The sequence below is a fragment of the Ammospiza nelsoni genome, chromosome 19 (genome assembly GCF_027579445.1).
Source record: "Ammospiza nelsoni isolate bAmmNel1 chromosome 19, bAmmNel1.pri, whole genome shotgun sequence".
NCBI classification, from domain to species: domain Eukaryota; kingdom Metazoa; phylum Chordata; class Aves; order Passeriformes; family Passerellidae; genus Ammospiza; species Ammospiza nelsoni.
The window spans coordinates 6238440-6262285 of NC_080651.1; the positions used below are offsets into that span (position 1 = coordinate 6238440).

A 23846-nucleotide genomic window follows, 5' to 3' on the forward strand; every position below is an offset into this window, starting at 1 on the left:
ATGGATGAAACCTCCCTCCTTTTATGATTTTTTCCCCTTTGTGAAATAGTGATTAAAAATTAGAAATCTTTGTCAGAATATTTGATTCTCATGTTCATAGGGTTCACAGAATTTCCTTACTGATGCTCACGCCTCACTCCTGGCATTGCCTTTCTTTCCCACCAGAAAGATCCTCAAAAGATCCACAAGATCCTCAAAATAAATTAATCCACAAAGAGTAATTTATTTATTATCATTCCTTTATATTCCTTGCTAGCCTTCTGATGAAATCCTTTCTTCTATTCTTTTAGTGTAGTTTTAGTATATCCGGATCTGTCCATTGGAGGGTGCACCCCTCGTGCTGCCTTTAGCACACCTGAAAAAAAACCAAAAAAAAAGGTTTTGGATGTTTTGTGGCTAGAACTGCAGTTGATATCGGTGAATTAACTCTGTTATGGGACTTCCAGGATGTCTGTGAAAGGGAGATGCCAGAACTGGCCAGGGATGGTTGTAACAGTCAGAGCTGGTGTGGTAAATCCTGTCCTGTCTGCCCCTGTGCCTGGGGATGTTCCACTCCACCACTGAGGCAGGTCATTTCACCAATTTTTGTCATATATTTGCACTTATTGTGCTCTATTTTCATCTTTCTAGACAGCTTTGAACTAATAACAGCACTACTTGACATGTAATTAAAGCTAGTAACAGCTGAAATTATGCACGCTTGAGTGGTCTGGTCTTTGAAACACAAATCGTGATATTTACACTTCCTCTTTTGGCAAAAACATGTGCTTTCCTCACAGACAGATGGCTTCACAGGTGATAAATGTTTGGGAAAAGTGGATTTAGCAGCAAGCCTTCAGTATGCAGAGAAAACTCTGACTTTTTGACAGGTGAATTCCCTGATTTTTGAGTACCTTGGTGGGGTGTTTATTTCTGGGAAGCCAGAATGAAATTTGGATTTATCTGCTGCTTTGGGTTTATCTCCTGCTCAGCCCTCACTTAGAGATGAGGGATTTTCCTTTTCTACAATGTTTGTAGTGAATTTTCATTTTTACTACACTGAAAAACTGGGAGTCAGCAAAAAATCACCTGCTTTTCTTGTGCCTTGCCATTTCCAGTCCACTTTCAAATACTCCTCTATATTCTGGCAGCAGAGTTCATTCTCTGCTCTTGCTCTTGATTCCACCACACTTCTGACCTGCCTGGATCAGCATCCTCAGCTGAAAATCAGCTCTAAGCAGGACTGGCAGATAAGATACTGATTTTGGAGGTGCAAAAATGATCAGAATGATTTAGAACTGACACTGTTTTCCAGGATATGGCAGCTTGTGCAGTAAATAGATGGCAAAGATGCCCCTGCAGAGCTGGCCTGAGTGCAGGGCTGCACAAGACAATAATAAAATATCATTTTAAAGCAAAGCTGCAAAGCACAAGACAAGGTCTGATATTTTTCTTTCAATGAATTCTTCACTGCTGCACTGGAGATACAGCTGGAGTTTGACCTGGAGAAGGAGCAGTGGCTGTGTGGAGGTCTCAGGATTTAATTGTGCATTTTGAGAAAGGAAAATGCCCAGAGCAGCCAGTCTGAGATCATTTCAGTGGAGACATCCTGGTTGGCAGCCACAGCAGATGCCCTTGGGGCAGCACTGGCAGCAGGAATGGTTTTTTCCTAGGCAGCTCTGCCAAGGGCTGGATTTGCTCTCCAAGCTCTTCTCAGTTTTCCTTTTAATGTCCTGGAGCAAACACTGAATGGAGAAGTTTCTGAGCACACACCCCTGAGAAATGAAAGGAATCACCTGATGTGGGAAATGAGTTTGTATAGAATTTTTAAAGCTTGATAGAAGTTTCATGCGGTACATTTGTATGTAAATTTTGAGATAAGGGATGTTGATTTAGAAATGTTATAGAGTAGGATAGATATTGTAGAGAGAGAAGTGGAATTAGAAATAAGTTTTAAAAGATGGTCTTGTAAATAAGACTAGATACTTTGGAGAAATAGAACTATGAAAGATTTATTGTAGTAGGACTTACGAGGAGTAGTTTTAGATGATTGGTTTTAAAGTATTTATAACATGGTGTGGTTAAAACTGATAGGTTAAGAAACACTTACAATGTATTGTAATTAGGAAATAGTTGGCTTTTGATTGTGATGGTGTGACTTGTAATATCTGTATTGTCTTACTCTTGACATAAAACCTAAAATGGAATAAAAGTTTTTAAAACACCGCTCAGTTGCCCATCTCAAAATCAGAAAAGGGTCTAATCCAGCAACCTGACAATCTGGAGATTGTCACACATTGTCACACAGCCCTCACCCTGGCCCTGTGGGGTAATTGTGGCAATGTTCCTCTGGGGGCTCACCAAATGTGGAATTTTTCTTCACTCAGGGTCACCAAATGTGGTGGTGGTGTTCACAGGGGTCCCAGGATGAGGGAAGAGATGAGAATCTTGACTCCATCTTTCAGAAAGCTGATTTATTATTTTATGATATATATTAGATTAAAATAAAATTATATATTAAAACTATATTAAAGAATAGAAGAAAGGTTTTCATCAGAAGGCTAGCAAGGAATAGTAAAGGAATGGAATGATAATAAAATCTTGTGACTGACCAGAGAGTCCGAGCCAGCTGACTGTGATTGGCCATTAATTAAAAACAAGCACATGAGACCAATCACAGATGCACCTGTTGCATTCCACAGCAGCAGATAATCACTGCTTACTTTTTGTTTCTGAGGTCTTTCAGCTTCTCAGGAGGAAAAATCCTGGCAAAAGGATTTTTCATAAAAGATGTCTGGGACACGTAATCACTGAGAAATGAAAGGAGTCACCTGATGTGGGAAATGAGTTTGTAGAGAATTTTTAAAGCTTGATAGAAGGTTTATATAGTGTATTTGTTGCTGACCATGAGCCACAGTGCTCCAGAAATCCCACCTCTCACCCAGCCAGCCTTGAGCTGCAAGTGAACCGAAATGTGCACAATACTGCCCAGACCCTGTCTGGGAGCTTGTGCTGAGGTTTTTGTGGAGGCTGAGGAGCTCTGGGCTGGCTGTGTCCCAGCAGGACAGGGTGGCCTTGCACTCTCTGGGCTGCAGGGACAAGGAGGGGGCTCAAACTGAGCTCAGCCCAGGCTCCAGCAGCAGCTGAGGATGGAGCTTTGTGCCCTTGTGGGCATTGGGCAGGGGTGGCAGCTTGGTGGGCACCACCCTGTCCAGGCAGGGTTTGCACAGCTGCTCTCTGCTTTCCTGCTTGGACTCTTACAAAAGTCCTGTGGTCTGAACAAAACGGAAAAAGGCTTTTTAAAATCAAGTGTAAGCAAACTAATGGGTAAAACTTCATCCTGAAGTGAGGAACCGTGGTGTTTTGCCTCCTAAAGGCTGGAACCAGACAATTCAGAATTTGGAAAAAGAAGAAATAAAAGAATTTCCAGAAGGATTCTTGAATTTCTGGGTGGATTTGCAAATCATTTGGGTAAACGTAGACGTCATCCTTTGCTGGCAAAGAGCAAAGCTGAGAGCACTGCCTGGCCCCAGCTGTACTTTGCTGCCTCTTTCAGCCACCAGAGTGGGTACCTGGCCTTTCCTAGCTGTAGGAGCACTGATCTGGCCCTTTTGGAGAACTTTGGACTGTTTACAACTACACTTTCTATGAGTTTTGAGATATTGTTAATGCTTCCTGGCTTAAATGGGCAAAAAATGTGGTGTTTTGGCTTCTGCTATCTGGAGTTCAGCTGGTGATTCCACCCTGTGGGGCATCAAACACCTCAGAGATGGGGGTACTTAAGGATTTGGGATCGTGACAGAACTCCTGGCCTTACCCCACAGGGCAAAATGAACAAAGAGAGCCAGGTATGAGCTGTGCAAGCCCACAGCTGTCACAAACGTATTTTATGAAAAATCCTTTTGTTAGCATCTTTTCTCCTGAGAAGCTGAGAAGCCTCAGCAGCAAAGTTTTGCTTCTTTGGAATGTGATTTAGGGAATTGTTTACCCAGTATGTGATATTGTTTTATTTGGTGACCAGTGACAGCCAGCTGTGTCGAGGCTGTGAGCAGTCACAAGCTTTTATTATCATTCCTTTTAAGCCTTCTGATGAAATCCTTTCTTCTATTCTTTTAGTATAGTTTTAATATATAATTTTCTTTTAACAGAATTTATATCATAAAATAATAAATCAGCTTTCTGAAACATGGAGTCCAGATTCTCATCTTCTCCCTCATCCTGGGACCCCTGCAAACACCACCACACACAGCCACAGGTACAGACACTCCTCTTTCACACCAGTTTCAGATTTAATTTATGCAAAGGGCTGCTCTTGGGTCTTTGACTGATGATGGGTTTGTGCAAGGAGGAATAAGCAGGGCACAATAATTTTGCAGCTGTCACTAAGCACACAATTAATCCGTGTCTTGGAGGAGGCAGCTCCTTCTTTGGCTCTCTCTGCTGCTCCTGCTCCCTGTTAATATTCAGCAGGCTCTGGGGGCTGAGCTGCTCTTTGCTTTCAGGCAGAGAGCAGCTCCCTGGTGTTGTCTGAGCGTGGCTGGTGCTTTGCAGAGTTAGTTTGGGATGCAGGGCTGGGACTCAGCTGCTTGGGAAGTGCTCAGAGCCTTGCTTGTAGCTGCAGGCTTGGATTGCTGTTCCCTCATTGCTGCCTGAGCTGGGTGCTGAAGGAGGTGAGTGCTTGAAGGAGAAAAAACCAACTCCAGCTTGGGTGGGAAGGGAAATGAATGAAACATCTCATCCTTCAGAGATGACCCAGCATGGACAGGAGCATCACCCACAGCCAGTCCCTGACCTGGGGGTGCCTTTCCTCTTGGCTTTGTTGTGCTGATTTGACAGACACATCCCCAGCCCCTGCTGAGACAGCACAAGCTCCAAAGGAGAAGGGCTGAGGCTGTGTGTCCTTCCAGGGAAACAGGGAACCCCAGCTCCTTTCCCTGATCTCTGGCATGGCCTTGTGCCTTCAACACGCTGCTCAGGGTGCACCCTGCACTGCCAGAGCCATGAAGGGTGTTTTGCAAAGCTTTTCTGTGAGATGGATTGCTTGGGGAGGGTTTGGAGAAGACAATCAGAGCAGAGCTGCTGAGGGTGAAGGGGTCAGACTGAATAATGGAAGGCAGATCTGCTCCAATATCTTTCAGTAGCTTCTGCACTGTCTGCATGGGTGGGTGAGGCCTGGATGAGGTGAGATTTGCAAACCTCCTGTCACTTTGACTGTCTGATTTTAGGCAAGATGGACAGAGCTTTCTAAAGGCTCAGGCTGCAGCAGCTTTCCATCACAAACATGGGAACTGCTCATCTTGAGCTTATCTGGCTCTTCCTGGGCAAGGAGAAGCTAAAACTGCCATTTGAAAGGAGAAAAAAAAAAAAAAGGAGGCTAAACTTTACATTCTGACTCATGTTAAACCCCTGACTATACAAGTGGAAAACAGGTTCAGGAAATTAAATTTGATATTAGGAAAAATTCTTCCGTGTAGGGGAGGTCAGGCATTGGAACAGGCTGCCCAAGGAGGTGTGGAATCACCATCCTTGGATCCTTGGAAGTGTCCAAAATGTGTGCAGTGCATGTGGCACTGGGAGACGTGGTGAACGAGGTTGTGCTGGTAATGGGAATGGGTAATGTGGTGGTGGTTAATGGTAATATGGTGGTTAATGGGAATGGGTAATGGTAATGGTTAATGTGATGCTGGTTAATGGTAATATTGAATGTGGTGGTGGTGGTTTATGGGAATGGTTAATGTGGTGGTGGTGGTTAATGTTAATGATTAATGTGATGGTGGTTAATGGGAATGGGTAATGTGGTGGTGGTTAATTGTAATGGTTAATGGTAATGGTTAATGTGGTGGTGGTGGTTAATGGTAATGGTTAATGTGGTGGTGGTTAATGGTAATATGGTGGTTAATGGGAATGGGTAATGGTAATGGTTAATGTGATGCTGGTTAATGGTAATATTGAATGTGGTGGTGGTGGTTTATGGGAATGGTTAATGTGGTGGTGGTTAGTGGTAATGGGTAATGGGAATGGTTAATGTGGTGGTGGTTAATGGTTAATGTGGTGGTGGTGTTAATGGTAAAGGTTAATGTGGTGGTGGTTAATGGTAATGGATAATGGTAATGGCTAGACTCAGTCCTGAAGGTCTCCTCCAATCTTTGTGATTCCATAATGAACCTCTTCACCCCATCCATGGGCTCCCACTCCCTCACAGAGGGTTGAAGGTGCTTCACTCTCTCTAATGGGCTCTCACTAATGTGTCTCCAAGCTGAGATGGTGTGAAAGCTAACAAATTTCCAGTACATGAAATGGCCAAATCTGTGGTATTCCTGTCCCTCAAGAGACACAGCCTCGAGCTGCACCAAGGGAAGTACAGGCTGGTTATCAGGAAAAGTTTTTTACAGAAAGGGTGATAAAGTTCTGGAATGTTCTGCCCAGGGAGGTGGTGCAGTCCCCATCCCTGGGTGTGTTTAACAAAGCCTGGATGTGGCACTGGGTGCCAGGGTTTGGTTGAGGTGTTGGGGCTGGGTTGGACTCGATGATTTTGAAGGTCTCTTCTAAACCTAGTAATTCTGTGAATTCTGTTATTTCTCTGGGATCAGGAAGGGGCTGATCCTGACGTGGGAGCTGCTGGCACACTGCACAGCAAGCAGGTAAAGCACACTGACCCCAGGAGCACTGCTATGGGATGTGTGGAGAGGGCTGGGAATGAATCAAAGCTCCTTCCAGTTCCAGCAGAGGTTCAGCAGCACAACTGCATTCACCAGAGCCCTCTCTCATGTGTGAACCTTTCCCCATTCATAACAAACTTCAAACTCATGCATGGAAGAGACAATGACTTGTCCAAGTGTATTCCCCAGGAAGGCTGCATGCAGATCTTACCCTGTGACCATTTCAACACCTTGAAGGGGAATAGATATTTAAATTCTGAATTCAGGCTCAGTCTAAGCAAACAGAGCTCACTGCCAGAGGGATTTCACACTGCAGTTCACAGTTTGCTGCTCAGAATTCATTTGGTTCTAATTCTGTACCTTGGCTATGTTGGCATTACATCCTCACATCCCTGCTAATGAGGAAGCAGGGCTGCTGCAAGCAGAGGACTCCTGTAGGGATGTTGGCAGCATCCCAGAGAAGGTATTTTTGACTCACTGGGGAAGTTCCAGACATCACAGATTATGTGTTTATTCTAATGATGCCTCATCATTGGGGAAAGCCAGGACAGGCGCTGTAATATTGGTGTAAGCAGGGCTATGTTTTTGTAGCAGAAAGGCAAAATCACTTCCAGTGAAGGGAACAAGTTATCTCCCTAACCAAGAGTCACCACTTTTACAGCTGGGTGTATTCAGCACTTTAGAGAACATTGCCTGGGGAAAACCACATCTCCTCAACCCCCTCCTCTCCCTCTGTCCTTTCCTCCTGGACTTGGGGGTGGAGGTCTGGTGCTTCAGGCTGGATATTGCAGTTTTCCAGCAGATGTCCTCAGGACAGCCTCATCAGAGGTGCCCAATTCCTCCTTGGAGGAGGGCAGACAGTGGAAATGCTTGCCCAGGGCAGATGATGCTGCTCCTCATGGGTGTTTGGACATGCTGAGTGTTCCCTGCCTGTGGCACTGTCATGGGAAGCCTGTGCTGCTGACAAGGACCATGGTGTAACTCCACACACCTGTGTGACTGGAGAACCCAGCCCAGTGCACACACAAGAGTGCAGAATAAGTGTGAGCATCACCCAAACCAGGACCGGCAACCCTGGATATGCCTCATCCACATCGTCCACTCCTACCCCAAATGCAGAACTGCATGGAATTTCAAAACATCAGCTGCTTTTTCTTTATTTCATTGTCTTCAGTCCTCATACAACTACAAATTGAGCACTACTGCTAAAGGATAAAAGAGCAAACTACAGCCATTCATGGGGTAACATAATTTTAAACGTTGTGAGACAGCTGATACTATTAAAAATCATGGCCCTGTTATGGGCTTTCATTATTGATGGCTACTTGAGGAGACATCCACTATAAAATATAAAGATAAAAAGTGAAAGGCTATTTAGATAGATGTTCAGCTGAGTGCTACTAGCATCAAATCAGTGGCACTGGAGAAATGAGAGCAGACACACGGCACAGCCTCTGGACTAAATGTGTGCACTGCCAAGGCTTGGCCTGCACAACGTGCACTTTAAATCAAAGCAACATTGAAGTCAGTATTGATTGTTCTTGGAGATATATTTTACCTTCAGGCACTGCTGTTTCCCAGAGGAGCGTGAGCAAGGACGTAAGTCTCTGTGCAGTGCTGGCTGCTGGTGGACAGGGATCTCCCTGAAATCCTCTGGAAGCGATTCCTCCTCTGGAAGTACCCACTGCTGCTGCTGAGGGACCTCTGCCTGTTCTTCAGGTACTCCCGGTAGTTTTTGGTGAGCAGGGTGTAGAGGAAGGGGTTGATGCAGCTGTTGCTGTAGGTCAGGCAGGTTGTCAGGTAATTAATGTTCTTCATCACCTTGGGAGATAAAGGGAAGGATTCATAATACTGGAAGAGGAGCTGCCATATCCAGAAAGGCAAGAAGCAAGCCCAGAAGACCAGCACTATGGTGAAGATTAGGTAGAGCACCTTCTGGTTGGGCAGCCTCTTGGTCTGCTTGAAGGAAGCAGTCTGGGACACCCAGTAAATCTTGGCCAGGCGGATGTAAAGGTAGCCAATGACCACCCCAGGGCCCACGATGCTGGTGCCAAAAAGGATGCTGAGATAGACTTTGTAAGACAGCTTGCTCCAGGTGGGCAGGCAGATGCTTTTGTTGTCCCTTTGCACCAGCTGGATCATGATGAGCATGGGCAGGGTGAGCAGCAGTGACACCAGCCAGATCACCACAGCGATGGCCTTGCGGTAGCTCTTGGACCTCTTCACCGTGTCCAGGGGCTTCAGCACGGCCAGGTAGCGCTCCGTGCTCATCACTGTGAGGGTGAAGATGCTGGCATGCATGGTGAGAAAGTCCAGGCTGAACAGGATGCGGCAGCCAACATCCCCAAAGTGCCACTTCTGGATGAAGTAGGTGCCAACGATGAAGGGGATGGTGAGGAGGTAGAGCAGGTCGGCCAGCGCCAGGTTGATGATGTAGATGTACATGGAGGCGGAGGAGCGCAGGTAGTGGCACATCACCAGCAGGGTGTAGACGTTGCCTGTCACCCCAACCACGCACATGAGGGACAGGATGGCCCCGATGGTGCAGATGGCCACCATGTCCTCCGTGGAGCCGGCCGCCCATGCGCCGTCCCCGGTGCCGTTGGCCGAGACATTGGGCCTGATTCTGAACACGCCATCCTCACCTGTGTCTGCCACCATGGAGGGGGTGGTGGAGAAGTGGCTCTCCAGCTCGTCAGTCAGGGACATCCTCCTGGGTTTAAATGCCAGAAGCTTTGCTCATGTCACAGGGGTCTGAGGGGGCTCTCTCTGCTCTGAGAAATGCAGCTGCGCCGAGCTGTGGAACCATTTCCCAGCAGTGTCTCATCCAAGGACCATCTGCATTCTCCACTAGAGGAAAGACAGCAAAAACAACATGTTAGAAATCTGCCAGAGCAACACAAAAGTTCATTTAGAAGTTACCTGTCCCTGAGCACGTATCTGCACTGCCTGAATGTACCAAAGGCCTTTGGCACTGAGGCCACTCTTGTAGGGTTTGTGCTCTCACCTCGCCCAGCTGTGAGATGTGTGCATGGAAAAGAGACAAAACGGTTGTGTGGATCACTGGAACCACTTACTGCAGTCCTTAGTTCAGGGCTGGAGGAAAAAAACATCCTTCCTAAATTTATAACAATGATTTAGAACCATCAGCATGACTGTTTAAACCTCTTTGCACATTCTTAACTCTGAAGGAGCAGAAGGCCCTGAAAAGGGGAAAACAAACTTTAGATTTATCATTTGCAGCCAAATTGTCTGTTCTGTGTCAGTGATGCATTCAGAGTCCTGTCCAGCATTCCTGCAGTGTTTTCACAGAGCAGCTTCCCTTGAATGAGAAGCTCCTCCTCTGTCCTGCAGTTTCAAACAGCATTTGAGTGCTGGAGGAAAAGGCACTTCATAAAGCAAAGTACAATTTCCCTGTGGGATTTTTCTGTCTGTAAACACAGGGTTTTTCACTCTCTCTGTCCATGTGAGGTGTCCACGTGTCTGTAAAACAGATCTGTTTGAGCCAGAGCCTGGTGTGAACCTGCCTGAGCAGCCTTGAGCAGCGAGGTGTGAGACAACATGTGAGGCAACTCTGTACGTGGGAGCCTCTGCTGAGCTCAGACCCAGCGCTGCACAAATCAGGATTGTGTTGCTTTGAATTCATTCTGGGTGTAGGCAAAAAGAGAGCAAACCTTCCTCGGAGAAATGCTGAAGAAGTGGCTAAAATGCCCAGATTTTGAGGCATACAAAAAGCCTGTGCCATCCTAAAGGTCCCTGCATACAGAAGTGCATTTGCATTGTGTGTTTTAGAGCACTCAGACTGTCTCTTTTTCTTGGGAAAACGCTGAGGGGGAAGAGTGCTGGGCTGCCTTGTCCTTGTAGGGCTCAGCAGGCAGACTCCCTTCTGTCTTGTTCCACTGGGCAGTCTAGATTTGTTTAATCCTAGGAATTTGCAGCGTTTCCCAGTGAGTTGGGTGTCCCTTTCCCTCCTCACCAGCTCTGAGTCCTTCGCCTCTTTCCTCCTGTCTCCTTGGCAGGAGGATCACAGTGCCAGGCTCTCCCCTGCTGCCCTTGTGTCACCCTCTCAGTGGCCTCTGTGACCCTTGAGCAGGGACAATTTTCATCCTCTTTGTGACTTCCCTCACCTTCTCCCCACTACCACCTGCAGAGATGTCATAAAAAACTCTGGATAAGAGAGTGCAGAGGGAGATTTTCCCTCACTTAGAAGTTGGAATAAAAATACAAAAAAACCAGAAAAACACACAGAGCCCATCTCCCACTCCAATCCCTCGAGTACAGGTGAGAGATGAGCATGGTTCTGCAGTGCTCCTTCAGGACCCTGCTGCTCTGGGCTGGTCCCCACAGCTTCACCAGCATCAAGATCCATTTCTTGGACCCTGCAACCCCAAATCCTGCTCCTGCTGTGCTGTCCAGTGCCCTCCTGCTGTAGGGCAGGTGTAGCCAGTCTGTCCCTCTGCCCCTTTGTCCCTTTTATCGGTGCTGGTGTCCAAGCTGGCAGTGACAGTGACTCCCATGAAGGAGACACAGCTGCTCCAGGAGCTGTGGCTGCTCCTCAGCCTCACAACCAGCAGGAGGGCACAGAAATGAGAAGCTCTGCATGGGAGGGCACAGAAATGAGCAGCTCTGCATGGGATGCTCCAGCTGAGCCCGGAGCTGGTCCCACACACAGCTCTGGGCTCGGTGTGCTGGTGAGAGCTCATTTTCAGGAGCATATTTCCAAGGCTCAGGGGCTGCCCCCTTGCAGCTGCCTCGTTTGGTGTCCCAGGGATTTGTGGCAGATTTGTGCCATGCTGGTGCCTGTCTGTGCAGTTCCCTGGAGTGACAGCTCCTGCTGGAGAGAGCCGAGCCCACTGCATTTCCCTGCTCTGCTCCTCTTGTGCTGAACCTGTCTCCTGCTCCATTCATAAAATCCCTACAGCACCAATTCCATTCAGACACTTCGCCCATCTCCAGACAGAGCTCGAAGAGAAAAATTAAGCCAAATGAGGAGCCTTTTTATAATTTTAAAGTTGCCATCACTGCTGCTCTGGTACACAAACACTCACACACATGCACACACAACACAGAGCTTGTTATTCCAAGCAGCCATTCGAGCATCTTACGGTGCAGGCGATTTTCCCAGCCAATCTTGCCTTCCCCTCTACAATATCATCCCACAGGAGTATACCATGCATATGTACAGCTGTAAACAGAAACAAATTTCTCTTGCTCAAACCTTGCTTTTAAATCCGGCGGATGAAGTTTCCTATGAGAAAGAAAATAATAATAATAATAAAAATTTAAAAAAAATCTATTTAGTAGTATCAAAGCTGAAACTTAAAGAAAGAAAAAGAAGAAAAAAAAACAGAAAGAAGAGAATCCTTCTTCACGGGCAGAGAGTGATTGATCCCAGAGCTCTGTCGCATCTGGAGCGGCAGGGGCAGGAAGGGAGCGTGCTGCCAGCCAAGTATGTTTGAAATCTGGGCGCTCTTAATACTCCCATTCCCCTCCCTCCACTCGTGCCGGCTATTTTTGCTCCCCGGTGACGTGAGGCATAGCGTGGCTTTGCTGCAGCCTGTTTAAAGCAGCAGGGTTTGATAAGCATGGCTTGCTCTGCCTCCTCTGCTCTGGGCAGCACAGGGGTTCGGGTTGTCCCATCCCAGGAGCGGTGGAAGGCAAAGCACCCTTTGTACAGCACACAGAGAATTCCTGAATCAATTCCTTAATTAATTCCTGGATTCCTGAAGCTGCTCGAGCAAAACCAGCACGGCTGGGGAAGGAGAGAGGGCCAGGGAGGGTTAAAATCCTGCGGGAGGGTGACATTCCTGCGGGAGGGTGGGTGGGCTGCCCAGGGGAGAAGCAGAGCTCCTTGATTTGGAGATCTATTCCAAAGCGAAGCTGAAGTTTATTCGGGTTGGATGGCGTGTGAAGAGATGAATCTGTGCCGTGGGGTCACACAGCACAGCATCTGAGACATTTCAGGCTGGCAGTAACAAAATATTGCTGAAGTTGTTCGGGGGCAGGGTGGTTCCCTTTCCCCAGTGATACTTGTGAGAAATGATACTTTCAAATATTTTAAAAAGGTTTAATAAAGCCTTATCAAAAATTACAGCAGCTGACTGAATAGAGAAGATAAACACAGTGCTGGGAGCAGAGGATTTTCCCCACCATGTGCCCATCCACACAAGGGATGTTTTGCCTTTTAACCCTGTGTCCAGCTCTGGCCCCTCAGTTTGGGAAGGTCACTGAGACACTGGAGCACATCCTGATGAGGGCAACAAGGATGGTGAGGGGCTGGGAACACAAACCCTGTGAGGAAGCCCTGAGGGAGCTGGGGGTGCTCAGCCTGGAGAAAAGGAGACTCAGGGGTGCCCCCATCACTCTCACACCTCCTGAAAGGTGTCTGTGCTCAGCTGGGGCTGGGCTCTTTCTGCAGCAGCACTGACACAGCCAGAGCACACAGCCTCGAGCTGCACCAGGGGAAATACAGGTTGGATATTAGGAAAAAGTGTTTTACAGAAAGGGTGATAAAGTTCTGGAATGGCTGCCCGGGGAGGTGGTGGAGTCCCCATCCCTGGGTGTGTTTAACAAAGCCTGGATATGGAACAGGGTGAGGGGTTGGGGCTGGATTTGACTTGTTGATCTTTGAGGTCTCTTCCAACCCAGTGATTCTGTGAATTCTGTGACTCCAGGGAGCAGGAACAGTCCCTGGGTGACCACATTGTCACATTGAGCACACTTTGTCAATGAAGCCATTGACAAAGTGCTTTATTTGCTCCACTGGGAGTGAGAAGGTGATGTGGCAGTGTCTTCCTCCCAGGAAGAGCAGGGACAACCTGCTGCTGTCCTTGAACCCCTTTCCTACAGCCTGCATGTGGCCCAAAGGTCTGGGAGTGCAGTGATGCTGATGGGGACGTGGGGGCCTCTGCTCAGCACCTCCAGCATGTGGCAGGTGTGTCCAGGTGTCTGTCCAGGCACTTACAGTGGAACTGCCACACTCCTGTCACTCCTCTGTCCCCAGAGGGCCACTCATGTTGGTGTTAACCCATCCCAGGGCAAGGAAGGAGTAGTGGGATGCAGGAAGGGTGATCCATCTGGGTAATCCATCACTTTTCCAGGCCTGTGGATCCCAACTTGATACTTCCTTTTGTGGCACTTAAACCTTTCAGAAAACATGAAACCTGTGATTTCATTTATCAGGAAATCTCTGTGCCCACGGGGCTGCCACTGGGGGAAGCTGGGCTCCCATATGTCTGTGTCCTGCTGCAGTCATTAGAGAAGTGGCTGGGAGCAGTGTGGGCAGTGTCAGCTTCACAGCCCTGGCTCAAAAGGGCTGTTGGTGGTCATAGTTTTGTGTGCTAATTCATTTGTGGGGAATTTTGGAAGGAATTTGAGACAGAACTTCTGATTTGTTTTTGATGATGGGGTTTATTTTTCTTATCTTCTACACAGGGAGGAAGGGTGAGTTCTGCTCACATCTTTATTGCATGGTTCAGAAGGTCACAAGACCTCTAGTTATGAGAACTTTTAAGGAGTTATTGACCAATAAAACACTGCTAACAAGGATATTTATGTTTTTGACCCCATCCTTAAATATTTCATCTTATGGACTCATGCTACAATGTAAGCTTTCTTAGCCAGTCATGTTATGACACACAAACCTTCAGTACTGCATTCTAAACTCCTTGTTTACCTCTGTAACTGCTTTTACTTTTTCTATATCTTAAACTCTAAAACTCTAAACTTTCCGTCACTTAGCTTTACCTGTCTCTGCTTTAAACTACAAATCCACATTCTCGCTTCCAGCACCTGAGTTTGGAAAGTTTTCCAAGGTCTCAGACCAAATCCTGTGTTTAATTCTAAGCTTTGGCTTACAGGCCCAAAGTTCTGAGAGTTCCTTGCATTTTCGTTCCAACAGTTTTTCTGCTTCTCTTCCCCTTATTGGCTCACCTTTAAAGCAGGGATCACTGTCCTGGATTGCCAAGCAAACTGTTTTCTGTTTGCCATCTGTATGGCAGCTGTCTTCTGTTCACTGGGCAGTTTTCCTTATCTCTTCCACACCCAATCCTCTCTCAGGGGGGACATCTGCTGATAACAGCTATTGAATGTCCCTGCATGGCCGGTAAGAACTACAGCATCCCATTGGGAGATGTGAGCCCAGAGGGAGGAGCCAAGCATTCCTACCTGGATAGAATCTGGAGATTCTGGAACACCAGCACAGCTTCTCCACTGCATTCCCCAGAGGAACAGCAGCTGCCTCTTCCACTGGATCTTCAGAGGAAGAATACATCCTTCTCTACAGGATCCCTGCTCCAGCAGAGCCACCCCTGACACTGCAGGAGGGCTGAGCCACAATTCCAATGGGACTGCTGCCAACACCCTGACCCACAGGGTGTCAGGTTGGGTTCTGACTCTGTCAGGGTTGGTTTGGTTACTGCATTGTTTATTTTATCTTTTTATTTTCTTCCCTATTAAAGAACTGTTATTCCTGCTCCCATATTTTTTGCCTGAGAGCCCCTTAATTTAAAATTTATATCAATTTGGAGGGAGGGGATGTTACATTTTCCATTTCAGGGGAGGCTCCTGCCTTCCTTAGCAGACACCTGGCTTTCCAAGCCAAGAAAATCACTCTGCTCACTGTCTCAGTGCTTTGAGTTTCAGGGGTTTTACCATTTGTGTGATGCTGTCAGAGCTGCAGACAGGGGTGGCAGCCCCTGTGATCCTGTGTAACAGGAGTAGGAGCTGCACAGGCAATGCTGGGTGAAGAGAGGAGTTCTCCAAAATATGAAACAGCTCTGTTTAGTCATTCAGACAGAATCCACTGCTACAGGGCTGGAGTTCTGCACAGGAGCCTTCTGAAGTTACTGCACAGGCAATAACCATAATTATTCTATGATATACTGGGCAAAAGAGACTCTCTCTCCCCTTTGATGTGAGGATTTATGCCAGTGCTATGTGAATTTAATTGTGTTACTGAATTCTCTTTATTGCAAAGCATTTGACATCAACAACAACAAAAATCACAGCAGAATTCTCCTGGAAATCCATGAAATCATCATCAGGAAAGCCATGGGGAGTACAGACACCCTGAGACACACCTTCCATGGGCCAGAAGCTGTTGCTAGACTAGAGACAAAAGCCTGTTTGTCATTATTTTCTATCCCAAATATCCTGTGCAGCACCTCTGTGCTCTGCTCTGCCTGTGCTGACCACACCATTCCTTTGCAGTTTGGTTCCATGTCCTCAGCCTCTCCTCCTCTCTACAGCTGAACAGCTGCCCTGTGCCCTCCTGGGACACCATTCTGTACTCCTCAGCCCTCATAGCTAGGATTAGAAAATTTAGGGAAGTGCTCTGGGGCCAGAAGTCTGCTAGGAAAAAGTCATGCTCCATAATTTCCAGCTGCTGCTGATCCCAGGTGTTTTCTCATCATGGAAGGCAGCACACAGCCCCAGCCTGGCAGCAAAGATTTCTGCTGGAGCTCTCCAAAACCCTCTCACAGGAGACAAGAGATGAAGTGTGAAAAGTTCTCTGGCAGTGCATAAAGAGCAGCAAATGTCACCACACTGAGTTCGTGCCACTGTGGACTCGCTGGTGGCATTTGCCATTCTGCACACAGGGGATGGAGCTGGGGATGGTGACAGCTGGTGCTGCTGTGGGTCTCCTCTCTGGAGCAGCAGATGCTGATTCAAATACTCCTTAAGAAGCTGCTTTTCTACAAGAAAACCTACATAATTTCTGCCCTTGCTTGCTCTGATGGGTAACCTCCATTCCCAGTGGTGGTGGCTCAGTGCTGACTTCCAGTGCCTGTCTGCACTTCCCAGAGGAGACAGTAAAGGAGACAATAAAGTCCTTTTTTTCCCCCTTGTGGCAGCATCACCAAATTGATCCAGAGTCCTCCTGACTCTGTGTGAGCCCCTCTGGGGCTGCAACCCCTCTCTGCTCTGCACTGAGCTCCCCTGACTCTTGCAGTGCACCAGGGGCAGTTTGGGGGTCACGGAGCAGGGGCAGGACTGTGCCCCCTCCCAAAGCCATCCCAGCTGCCTGGGCTGCACAGAGTGGATGTCCCGAGCCATGGGCAGCCCCAGCTGACCCAGCTGCCTGTCCCCTGGCCAGGATTTGTCCCCGTGGCTCAGGGTGTGGTGTGTGGGGCTATGTCAGTCACACAGGTTGGGTCAGGCTGGAAGGGACAACTGTGGCTCATCTGGTGCCACCTCCCTGCTCAGGGCACAGGGTTGTACCCAGGTTCTGGAATTTCTCCAGTGAGGGAGACCCCACACCCTCTCTGGGCAATCCAGTACCAAAATGCCAGTGTTCTCCTGGTCACACAGAAATTCCAATTAGATCTTGAGGATCTGCCCTGACTTTGGGGTCAGCCCAGAGGAGAGAAAGGATTTGCAATGTTGTGCTGAGCTCAAATCCTCCTGAAGCTCTGCTGGTGGCCAGGAATGGCAGCAGCTCCTGAGGAAGAGCATTGGTGAGACCTGGCAGTCCCCTACTCATCTCTTGTTCCAGGGAAAGTTGCATTTAAATCCCTCTGTTCCAACACTCATGGTCTTGGACACATGCAGGTGTGATACTGAAATTCCCAGCTGGCTCCCAGTTGTTCTCTGCACTCTCCCACTGTCTGTCCCCACTGGTGGGCACATCTGTCCCTGATCCTGTGCTCGGTCACTGCACAGGAAATTCTTCCTCATGTCCAGGTGAGGTCTCTGCCCGTTCCTCTGGTGCCATTGCTGTGCCTAGCCCAGCAGAGCCTGGGCCCTGCTCTGAGCCCTCCCTGCAGGCACTGACAGACAGGAATGAGCCCCCCAGGCTCCCTCAGTGGAAGAACCTGAATGAGAGATGCAGGAATCCAGGCAACTCTCCAAAATGCAGTTTATTGTACCCAAGAGGTCACAGCAGTCCAGGGTTGAGGGTGACAGAGCTGTGCCTATAGCTCAGCTCCAGCTGCAAACAAGCCTTTAATTTTTGTTACAATGCATTATAGACTTTTCTTTGCTAAGCATCTTAATACAGAACCAATTTATACTTTAACTTTTATCTATAGCCTATCATAACTACTATAATTACCATATTCATGCTACTATTTTTCAATCACTAAAAGTTAGTACATTACAGTTTAAGCTAGAAGTTATGTTTCAGTTTTCTTGTAGTAGACAATTCTGAGACCTTTCTTCTACTTGCAACATCAATAATCTTGTTTGCCTGTGCTATCTTTCTGCTTGGTAAAAACATCTTGTTTGCAGTCTGCTTATCCTTTGTTCTAAGTCATAAAATCCCTTTGCAACTTGACACAGCCTTTGCTTTCTTAGCTGTCCAGCAAGGCTGGCTCAGCAATTGTTAATTTACACATCTTTTATTTTTCTATATCAAAACTTGCTTTCATCTCTGTTTCATTCTCAGATTCTACATTCAAAAATCTTTCTGCCAATCTGTGAAACTTTCTTGTCAAACTTTCATCCTTCCCAATACCTCAGCCATGTCTTCTCAAGGTTGAGTTGATGGAGGTGTCCCTGCCATGGTGGTGGCACTGGGTACCAGTCTGTGCTCAGAGAGAGCTGGAGGGTCACCCATTGCCTGGGTAATTTGAGTGAGATAAACTCTTTCCTTGTGGGAAATGGATTTGTAGAAAATTACTTAAAGTTTGCTAGAAGGTTCACCTAGTATGTATTTGTATGCAAACTTTGAGATAAGAAATGTTGGCTTAGAAATGTTATGGAATAGGACAGACATTGTTGAGAGATAAACGGAACTAGAAATAAGTTCCTTTCATTTGGAACTAGATGGAACTAGAAGTAACCATCGTTTCAAAGGATGGTTTTGTAAATAAAACAAAATACTTTGGAGAACTAGAACTATGAAAGATATCTTGTAGTAGGACTTATGAGGAGTAATCTTAGATGATTAGTTTTAAGATATTTATAGTATAGTGTGGTAAAAGCTAATAAGAAATACTTATAATGTATTGTAATTAGGAAATAGTTGGCTTCTAATTGTGATAATATGAATTATAACATCTGTATTGTCTCACCCTTAACATGACACTGAAAACAGAGTAAAAGTTTTTAAAACACCTCTCAGTTACCCCATCTCTGAGTCAGAAAAGGGCGTAATCCAACATTTCCTCACCTCAGAATCCAGCTGCTGGGTCTCTGTCCTCAGGGATTTGCTCATGAACCTGCTGTGCCCCATGCACTGCTGTGAGCTCCCTGCCCAGGCAGGTGGGAACAGCTCTGTGCAGGGGCCTCGAAAAAGAAAAGACTTGCAGCTAAAAGCACTGCCAAAAACGACAGGTGCTAGTTAAAAGACTCAAAACTATGTGCCAGTTTTTAAATCAAGCATTTTTGCCCAAAATGTAGCTTCCTAGGATGAGGAACAGGGAGCAGCTGCCTCCTCTGTGCTCTCTGCAGGGACATCTGTGCCGCAGCACAAGGTCTGGGGACAGCAGAGGAGCCTGCAGGGCACGGGGGAGGTGGCTCTGCAGTGTTGGCTCCTCTGTTGGAAGTTTTGATGTAGGAACAGGCTGGAGGGTGTTGGCTGAGCAGTGGATGTGGCACTCCACCTGTGCCACGCTCCCCTGTGCTTCCTTCTTTCATTTCCCTTCTCTCAGGGTGCAGCCCTCCCCTGCCCGCTGTCCCTCCCCACCATTGTTTGCTCCTGCAGTTTGAAAACCCTCCTTCCCGGGGAAGTGGCTGCTGGCATTTTGTGTCAGAGGGAGATTCCTCTGGAAATGGCTCTAATGTAGAATAAATGCCTTAATTCCCTGCTCCAAAGCAGTGGGGACACTGAGCAGGTGCCTGGTTCCACAGCTGGAAAGCGCGCTTGATTGTCTCAAAATGCTTTTCTTTGCCTTGCTTTGGACCAGAGGAACACTTTACCTGATGGAGGCTCTTTTGTTTCCAGGTGCTGCCCCACTCAGTGGGAAGCCCAGAGCAGAGCAGGGGGCTGAGGGTGGGCTTGGGGTTGCTGAGGGCTGACCCCAGCCCTGGTGTGAGGAGGGGGTGCAGCCAAGCCCATCTGCAGCCCAGGCAATGCCCCTGTGCCCCTGTGCTCTGCTGCAACTCAGTTTATTTGGAGTTTGCATCACTGCAAGAGAAGCTGTGACCTGCCCCAGCTCTGCTGCTCCCACCCCACTGTGACCGTGTTCACAGGGGTCTCAGGTTGAGGGAAGAGATGAGGATCTGGCTCCATGTTTCACAAGGCTTGATTTATTATTTTATGATACATATTACATTAAAACTATACTAAAATAATAGAAGAAAAGATTTCATCAGAAGGCTGGCTAAGAATAGAATAGGAAAGAATGATAACAAAGGTTTTGTGGCTCAGACTCTCTGTCTGAGCCAGAGGACTGTGATTGGCCATTAATTAAAAACAACCACATGAGACCAATCACAGATGCACCTATTGCATTCCACAGCAGCAGATAACCATTGTTTATATTTCTTTTCTGAGGTCTCTCAGCTTCTCAGGAGAAAAGATCTTAACAAAAGGATTTTTCATAAAATATGTCTGTGACAGTCAAACACCTGTATTATTGAATAAACACCCCAAGAGACAAAAAAAGCCCCACTCAGTGCAGAAATCAGCAGTGGTCTGAAATTCTCTTGTGTGTCTCCAGACCCTGAGCACATCAGCTCTCCTTTCCCTTCAGGGTGCTGGGGGACGCAGTTCTTGCCCCCATCATTGAGCTGTTGTCCCTGGCAGTGGCTGCTCCAGCTGTCCTGCCTTTCTGCTGTTTAATCCCCTTGTTTTGCATCCAGTCTCATGCTGCAGCACCCCAGGGCTGAGCAGATGAAGAGATTCAGGTGAAATGAAGTGCATCCTTTCACATGCTGACACACCCTGGCTTTGCCCAAAGCCACCCTGACTCCACCATGAGTAAACAGGGAGGGAATGTTGCCTCTGAAGGGTGTGCTCAGAGCTGCAGGGAGGTTTCCAGAGAACCTTCTGGCCTCAGAGCACTTCAGGCTGCTCTGGTCCCCTCCTGAGCCCTGGCAGAGGGAGCCTGGCCCATCCCTGCAACCCAAATCTCCACAATTCCTTGCTAAGCCACAGCCTGGCTATTCCCATCTTGCCAGCACTGTCTTGAGCAGGGATTTTGGGATCAGATGTTTCTCCAGGCTGGCTGAAAAGCCAGCACTGTCTTGAGCAGGGATTTTGGGATCAGATGGTTCTCCAGGCTGGGGCACTGAGGGTGAGAACAGCCAAGCTCAGGGGCTGGGGCTGGCAGGGAGCCTTGAAGCTCTTTTTGAACCCAAATGAGAGAGGCTGGGCACCTGCTGCTGGGGAGGGAGGTTCTTGAGAGCCTCTAAACACCTCCAGTGTTAAGTGCAAGCCAAACATTGCAGGATTTTGGTGGCTTGGAGCTCCTTTTGCCAGCCTGCATTAGCAGAGTGTGACTCAGTTCACTAATGACTGCAATTAGATGTCCCACATCTCTTTGCAAAGAGGCTCTGGGTGACCTTGGCTGAGTTCCTGTCCCCTTGGGCCATTATCCAAGGGATGCTCCAGGACTCTGTGCCAGTGCAACATCTGGCTGTGCCTCCTCCCCTCAGCACAGCCCACAGAAATGCCTCAGTTGTGCACAGAAAGCAGTGGGAGCTGACAGACCGTCACTGGGGCCGAAGGGAAGGGCAGATTTTTGCCTTTATTACCAGTGCCACCTCTGCCCAGCAGCCTGAAGCATCTTCCCTTCAAACCTTCCTTCCCACGAGCTGCTCCTGGCACGGCTGTGTCACTGACATATTTTGTGAAAATCTTTTCAGTGGGATTTTTCTCCTGAGAAGCCTCAGAAAAGAAATGTAAGCAAGAATTATCTGATGGCTGTGGAATGTGATCTGGAGGTGGCTTACCAACAGGTGCATCTTTGACTGGTTCCATGTGGATCGTTTTTACTTGGTGACCAACCATGGTCCAGCTGTGTTGAGGCTCTGAGTCTGTCACAGGTTTTTTGTTATCCATTCCTTTCTAGCCTTCTGATGTCTCCTTTCTTTTTCTTTAGTGTAGTATTAATATATCATGATAATATAATATGAGATATTATATTATATTATATTATATTATATTATATTATATTATATTATATTATATTATATTATATTATATCAGCCTTCTGAAACATGGAGTCAAGACTTTCATCTCTTCCCTCATCCTGGGGATCCTCAAACACCACCACAGCTGTGCCTTGGCAGCCCCACTGCCATGCCCAGGGCACAGTGCAGGGACCCACTTGGCTGTTTGATGCCAATATGAGCACATTTTTTACATGGCAAGGGCTTGGCATGGTCTGTATGAGCACAGAGCAGCATTTGCTGCTGGCAGTGCAGCCCTAGCTGGGAGGCTCAGATGTTATCAGGATCAGGAAGCAAATAGGTTTAATGTTTCTGTTGGACTTTACTCTCCAGAATCTCTCTGCAGCATCAGCAAACTTTGTCATTTTCCCCTTCAATCCTTTTTCCCCTGCTCACTTAGGAAGCTGCTGGATGGTTGGACACCACAGCTTTGTCTCCTCTGAAAATTGGCCCCCCACACTTTGTTTTTAAACTTTTAATCAATTATATATTTTTCTGATAACCTCTGCTCTGGGCTCATGGAAGATTAGCTGATGAAGGACCTTGAGTGCTTTCTGATAATCCAAACAAACTGCTGGAATTATTTCTATATTTCTACACCTTGAGAGAGCTCCAATCTATTCCTGAGGCAGAGCTTCTCTTTCAAGACCCAGAGCTGCCTTTTCCCCACTCTGCTCCCTCAAGTTCCTGTGTATTCTCTTTACTCCACTCTCCTTACTCCTCTGTAGTCTCTCTACTCATCACTCTACTCTCTCCTTTGGCAAACTGGCCTCACATTCTCACCTCTTTTTAGTTCTTCACTACGCAGAACTTGAGGCAAGAAGCAACACTCCAGAGTTAAAGCTGAAGCTGTTTCATCCCTGGGCTCCTTCACAGCTTTTGGGTGAATACAGTTCTGGCATCCTTGAAATAAGCTCATACAGCAGGGGAGATCATAGTCAGGTGTATTTATTTTATTTCATTGATTTTCTGGCTTTCAACTCATTGGATAAAAAGAAATATAGCACATACAGTGCTTTCACTGAGTTAAGAATACTTGGACTGAAAATGTTGCTTTTACAAAACCATTTGAAGATACCAAGTCTGGACTGCTGACCCCAGGTCCTTTCAGAAGTGATAAAGAAGCTGTTAAATGCACCAGAGAGCATTCTTTGACATCTGCAGCCCTTAATACACAACTCCTGGTGTTTCCTGGAGGGATTTAGAAAGAAAAGGAACAATGAACAGGAAGAAAAATAATAACAAAAATCATCTTTCTGTGGTACAGAACAAATTCTTTTGTGCAAGGGCTGGTTGTGCCCAGGCTCTCACTCCAGGCTGCCTTCACAGCACCCTCCGATCAGAGATCTTGTTGCGAATCTGGGTGTTTCAGTGTTTTTACACACTCCTAGAGGCATTTTCTGTCAATTTTGCACACATGAGCCTGGAAAATATGTCCCCACAGGGTGTGTTTATGCAAATTGTTGTGTTTAAGCTGAGGGGCTTGGGGCGCTCTTTGTGAAGTTATGCAGTGAGGAGTGACAGGGGAAGCAGAAATCTGGTGGGTTCTTCTTTGGGTTGCTGCAGTTCAGTGACCTGCTCAAGTGTCCACTGGCTTCCCTGAAAGTTACTCAAGTTGCTCAAATGCATCTTTAAAAGTCACTAAAGCCCACCTAGACCTCGGTGAAACCTTGAAATGTTCTGCTCACACAGCTGAGGATAATTTGGACGGGCAGGTTTGGTGCATGGGGACCCTGGTTTGGGGTTACCCAGGCCCACCTTGAGAGGAGGAGAAGAAATCCTTGTCTGCACCAGCTGGGCCAGTCAGTGTCTGCCCTGGGCTGCTCCTGCAGGGGGGTGACAGGGAGGGAAATTCTGTGCTGTTTCTTCCAGAAGTTTCTGTGGGATGCCCCTCTGCCCTTGGCATGGCTCCAGGGTGTAAAGAGCAGCAGCGGGGAGCTCTGAGCTGTGCCTGCCTGTGCCAGGCTCCATTCCCCGAGGCAGGGCAGGGACAGCAGCTCTGTGTGGTGCCAATTAGCCCTGCTAATCCCTACAACTGCTTCATTCGGGTGCTGATGTGATTATGCTGCTTCTGGTCCCCAGGCTGGCATTACAGCACTGAGCAGGGAGGGGTCTGGGGGCTTTATGCACAGAAATGAGAGAGGAACTGCA

At 47.4% G+C, this 23846-nt stretch overlaps 1 protein-coding gene across 3 annotated transcripts; it reads right to left on the bottom strand.

Moving 5' to 3' along the window:
• Positions 1–276: 276 nt before the first annotated feature.
• Positions 277–18891, bottom strand: LOC132081962 (urotensin-2 receptor-like). Of its 3 annotated transcripts, XM_059485955.1 has the most exons (3): positions 18751–18891; positions 8197–9488; positions 277–355 (listed from the first exon to the last, which is right to left on the bottom strand). In XM_059485955.1, exon 2 carries the CDS (start codon positions 9345–9347, stop codon positions 8199–8201), a length of 1149 nt encoding a protein of 382 aa, XP_059341938.1. In that variant the 5' UTR covers positions 9348–9488; positions 18751–18891; the 3' UTR covers positions 277–355; positions 8197–8198. The 3 variants fall into 3 exon arrangements, with proteins under 3 accessions (XP_059341938.1, XP_059341936.1, XP_059341937.1); XM_059485953.1 differs by lacking the exon at positions 277–355 and having other exon boundaries at positions 7907–9488; XM_059485954.1 differs by lacking the exons at positions 277–355; positions 18751–18891 and adding an exon at positions 9646–9715 and having other exon boundaries at positions 7907–9488.
• Between the last annotated feature and the right edge of the window lie 4955 nt (positions 18892–23846).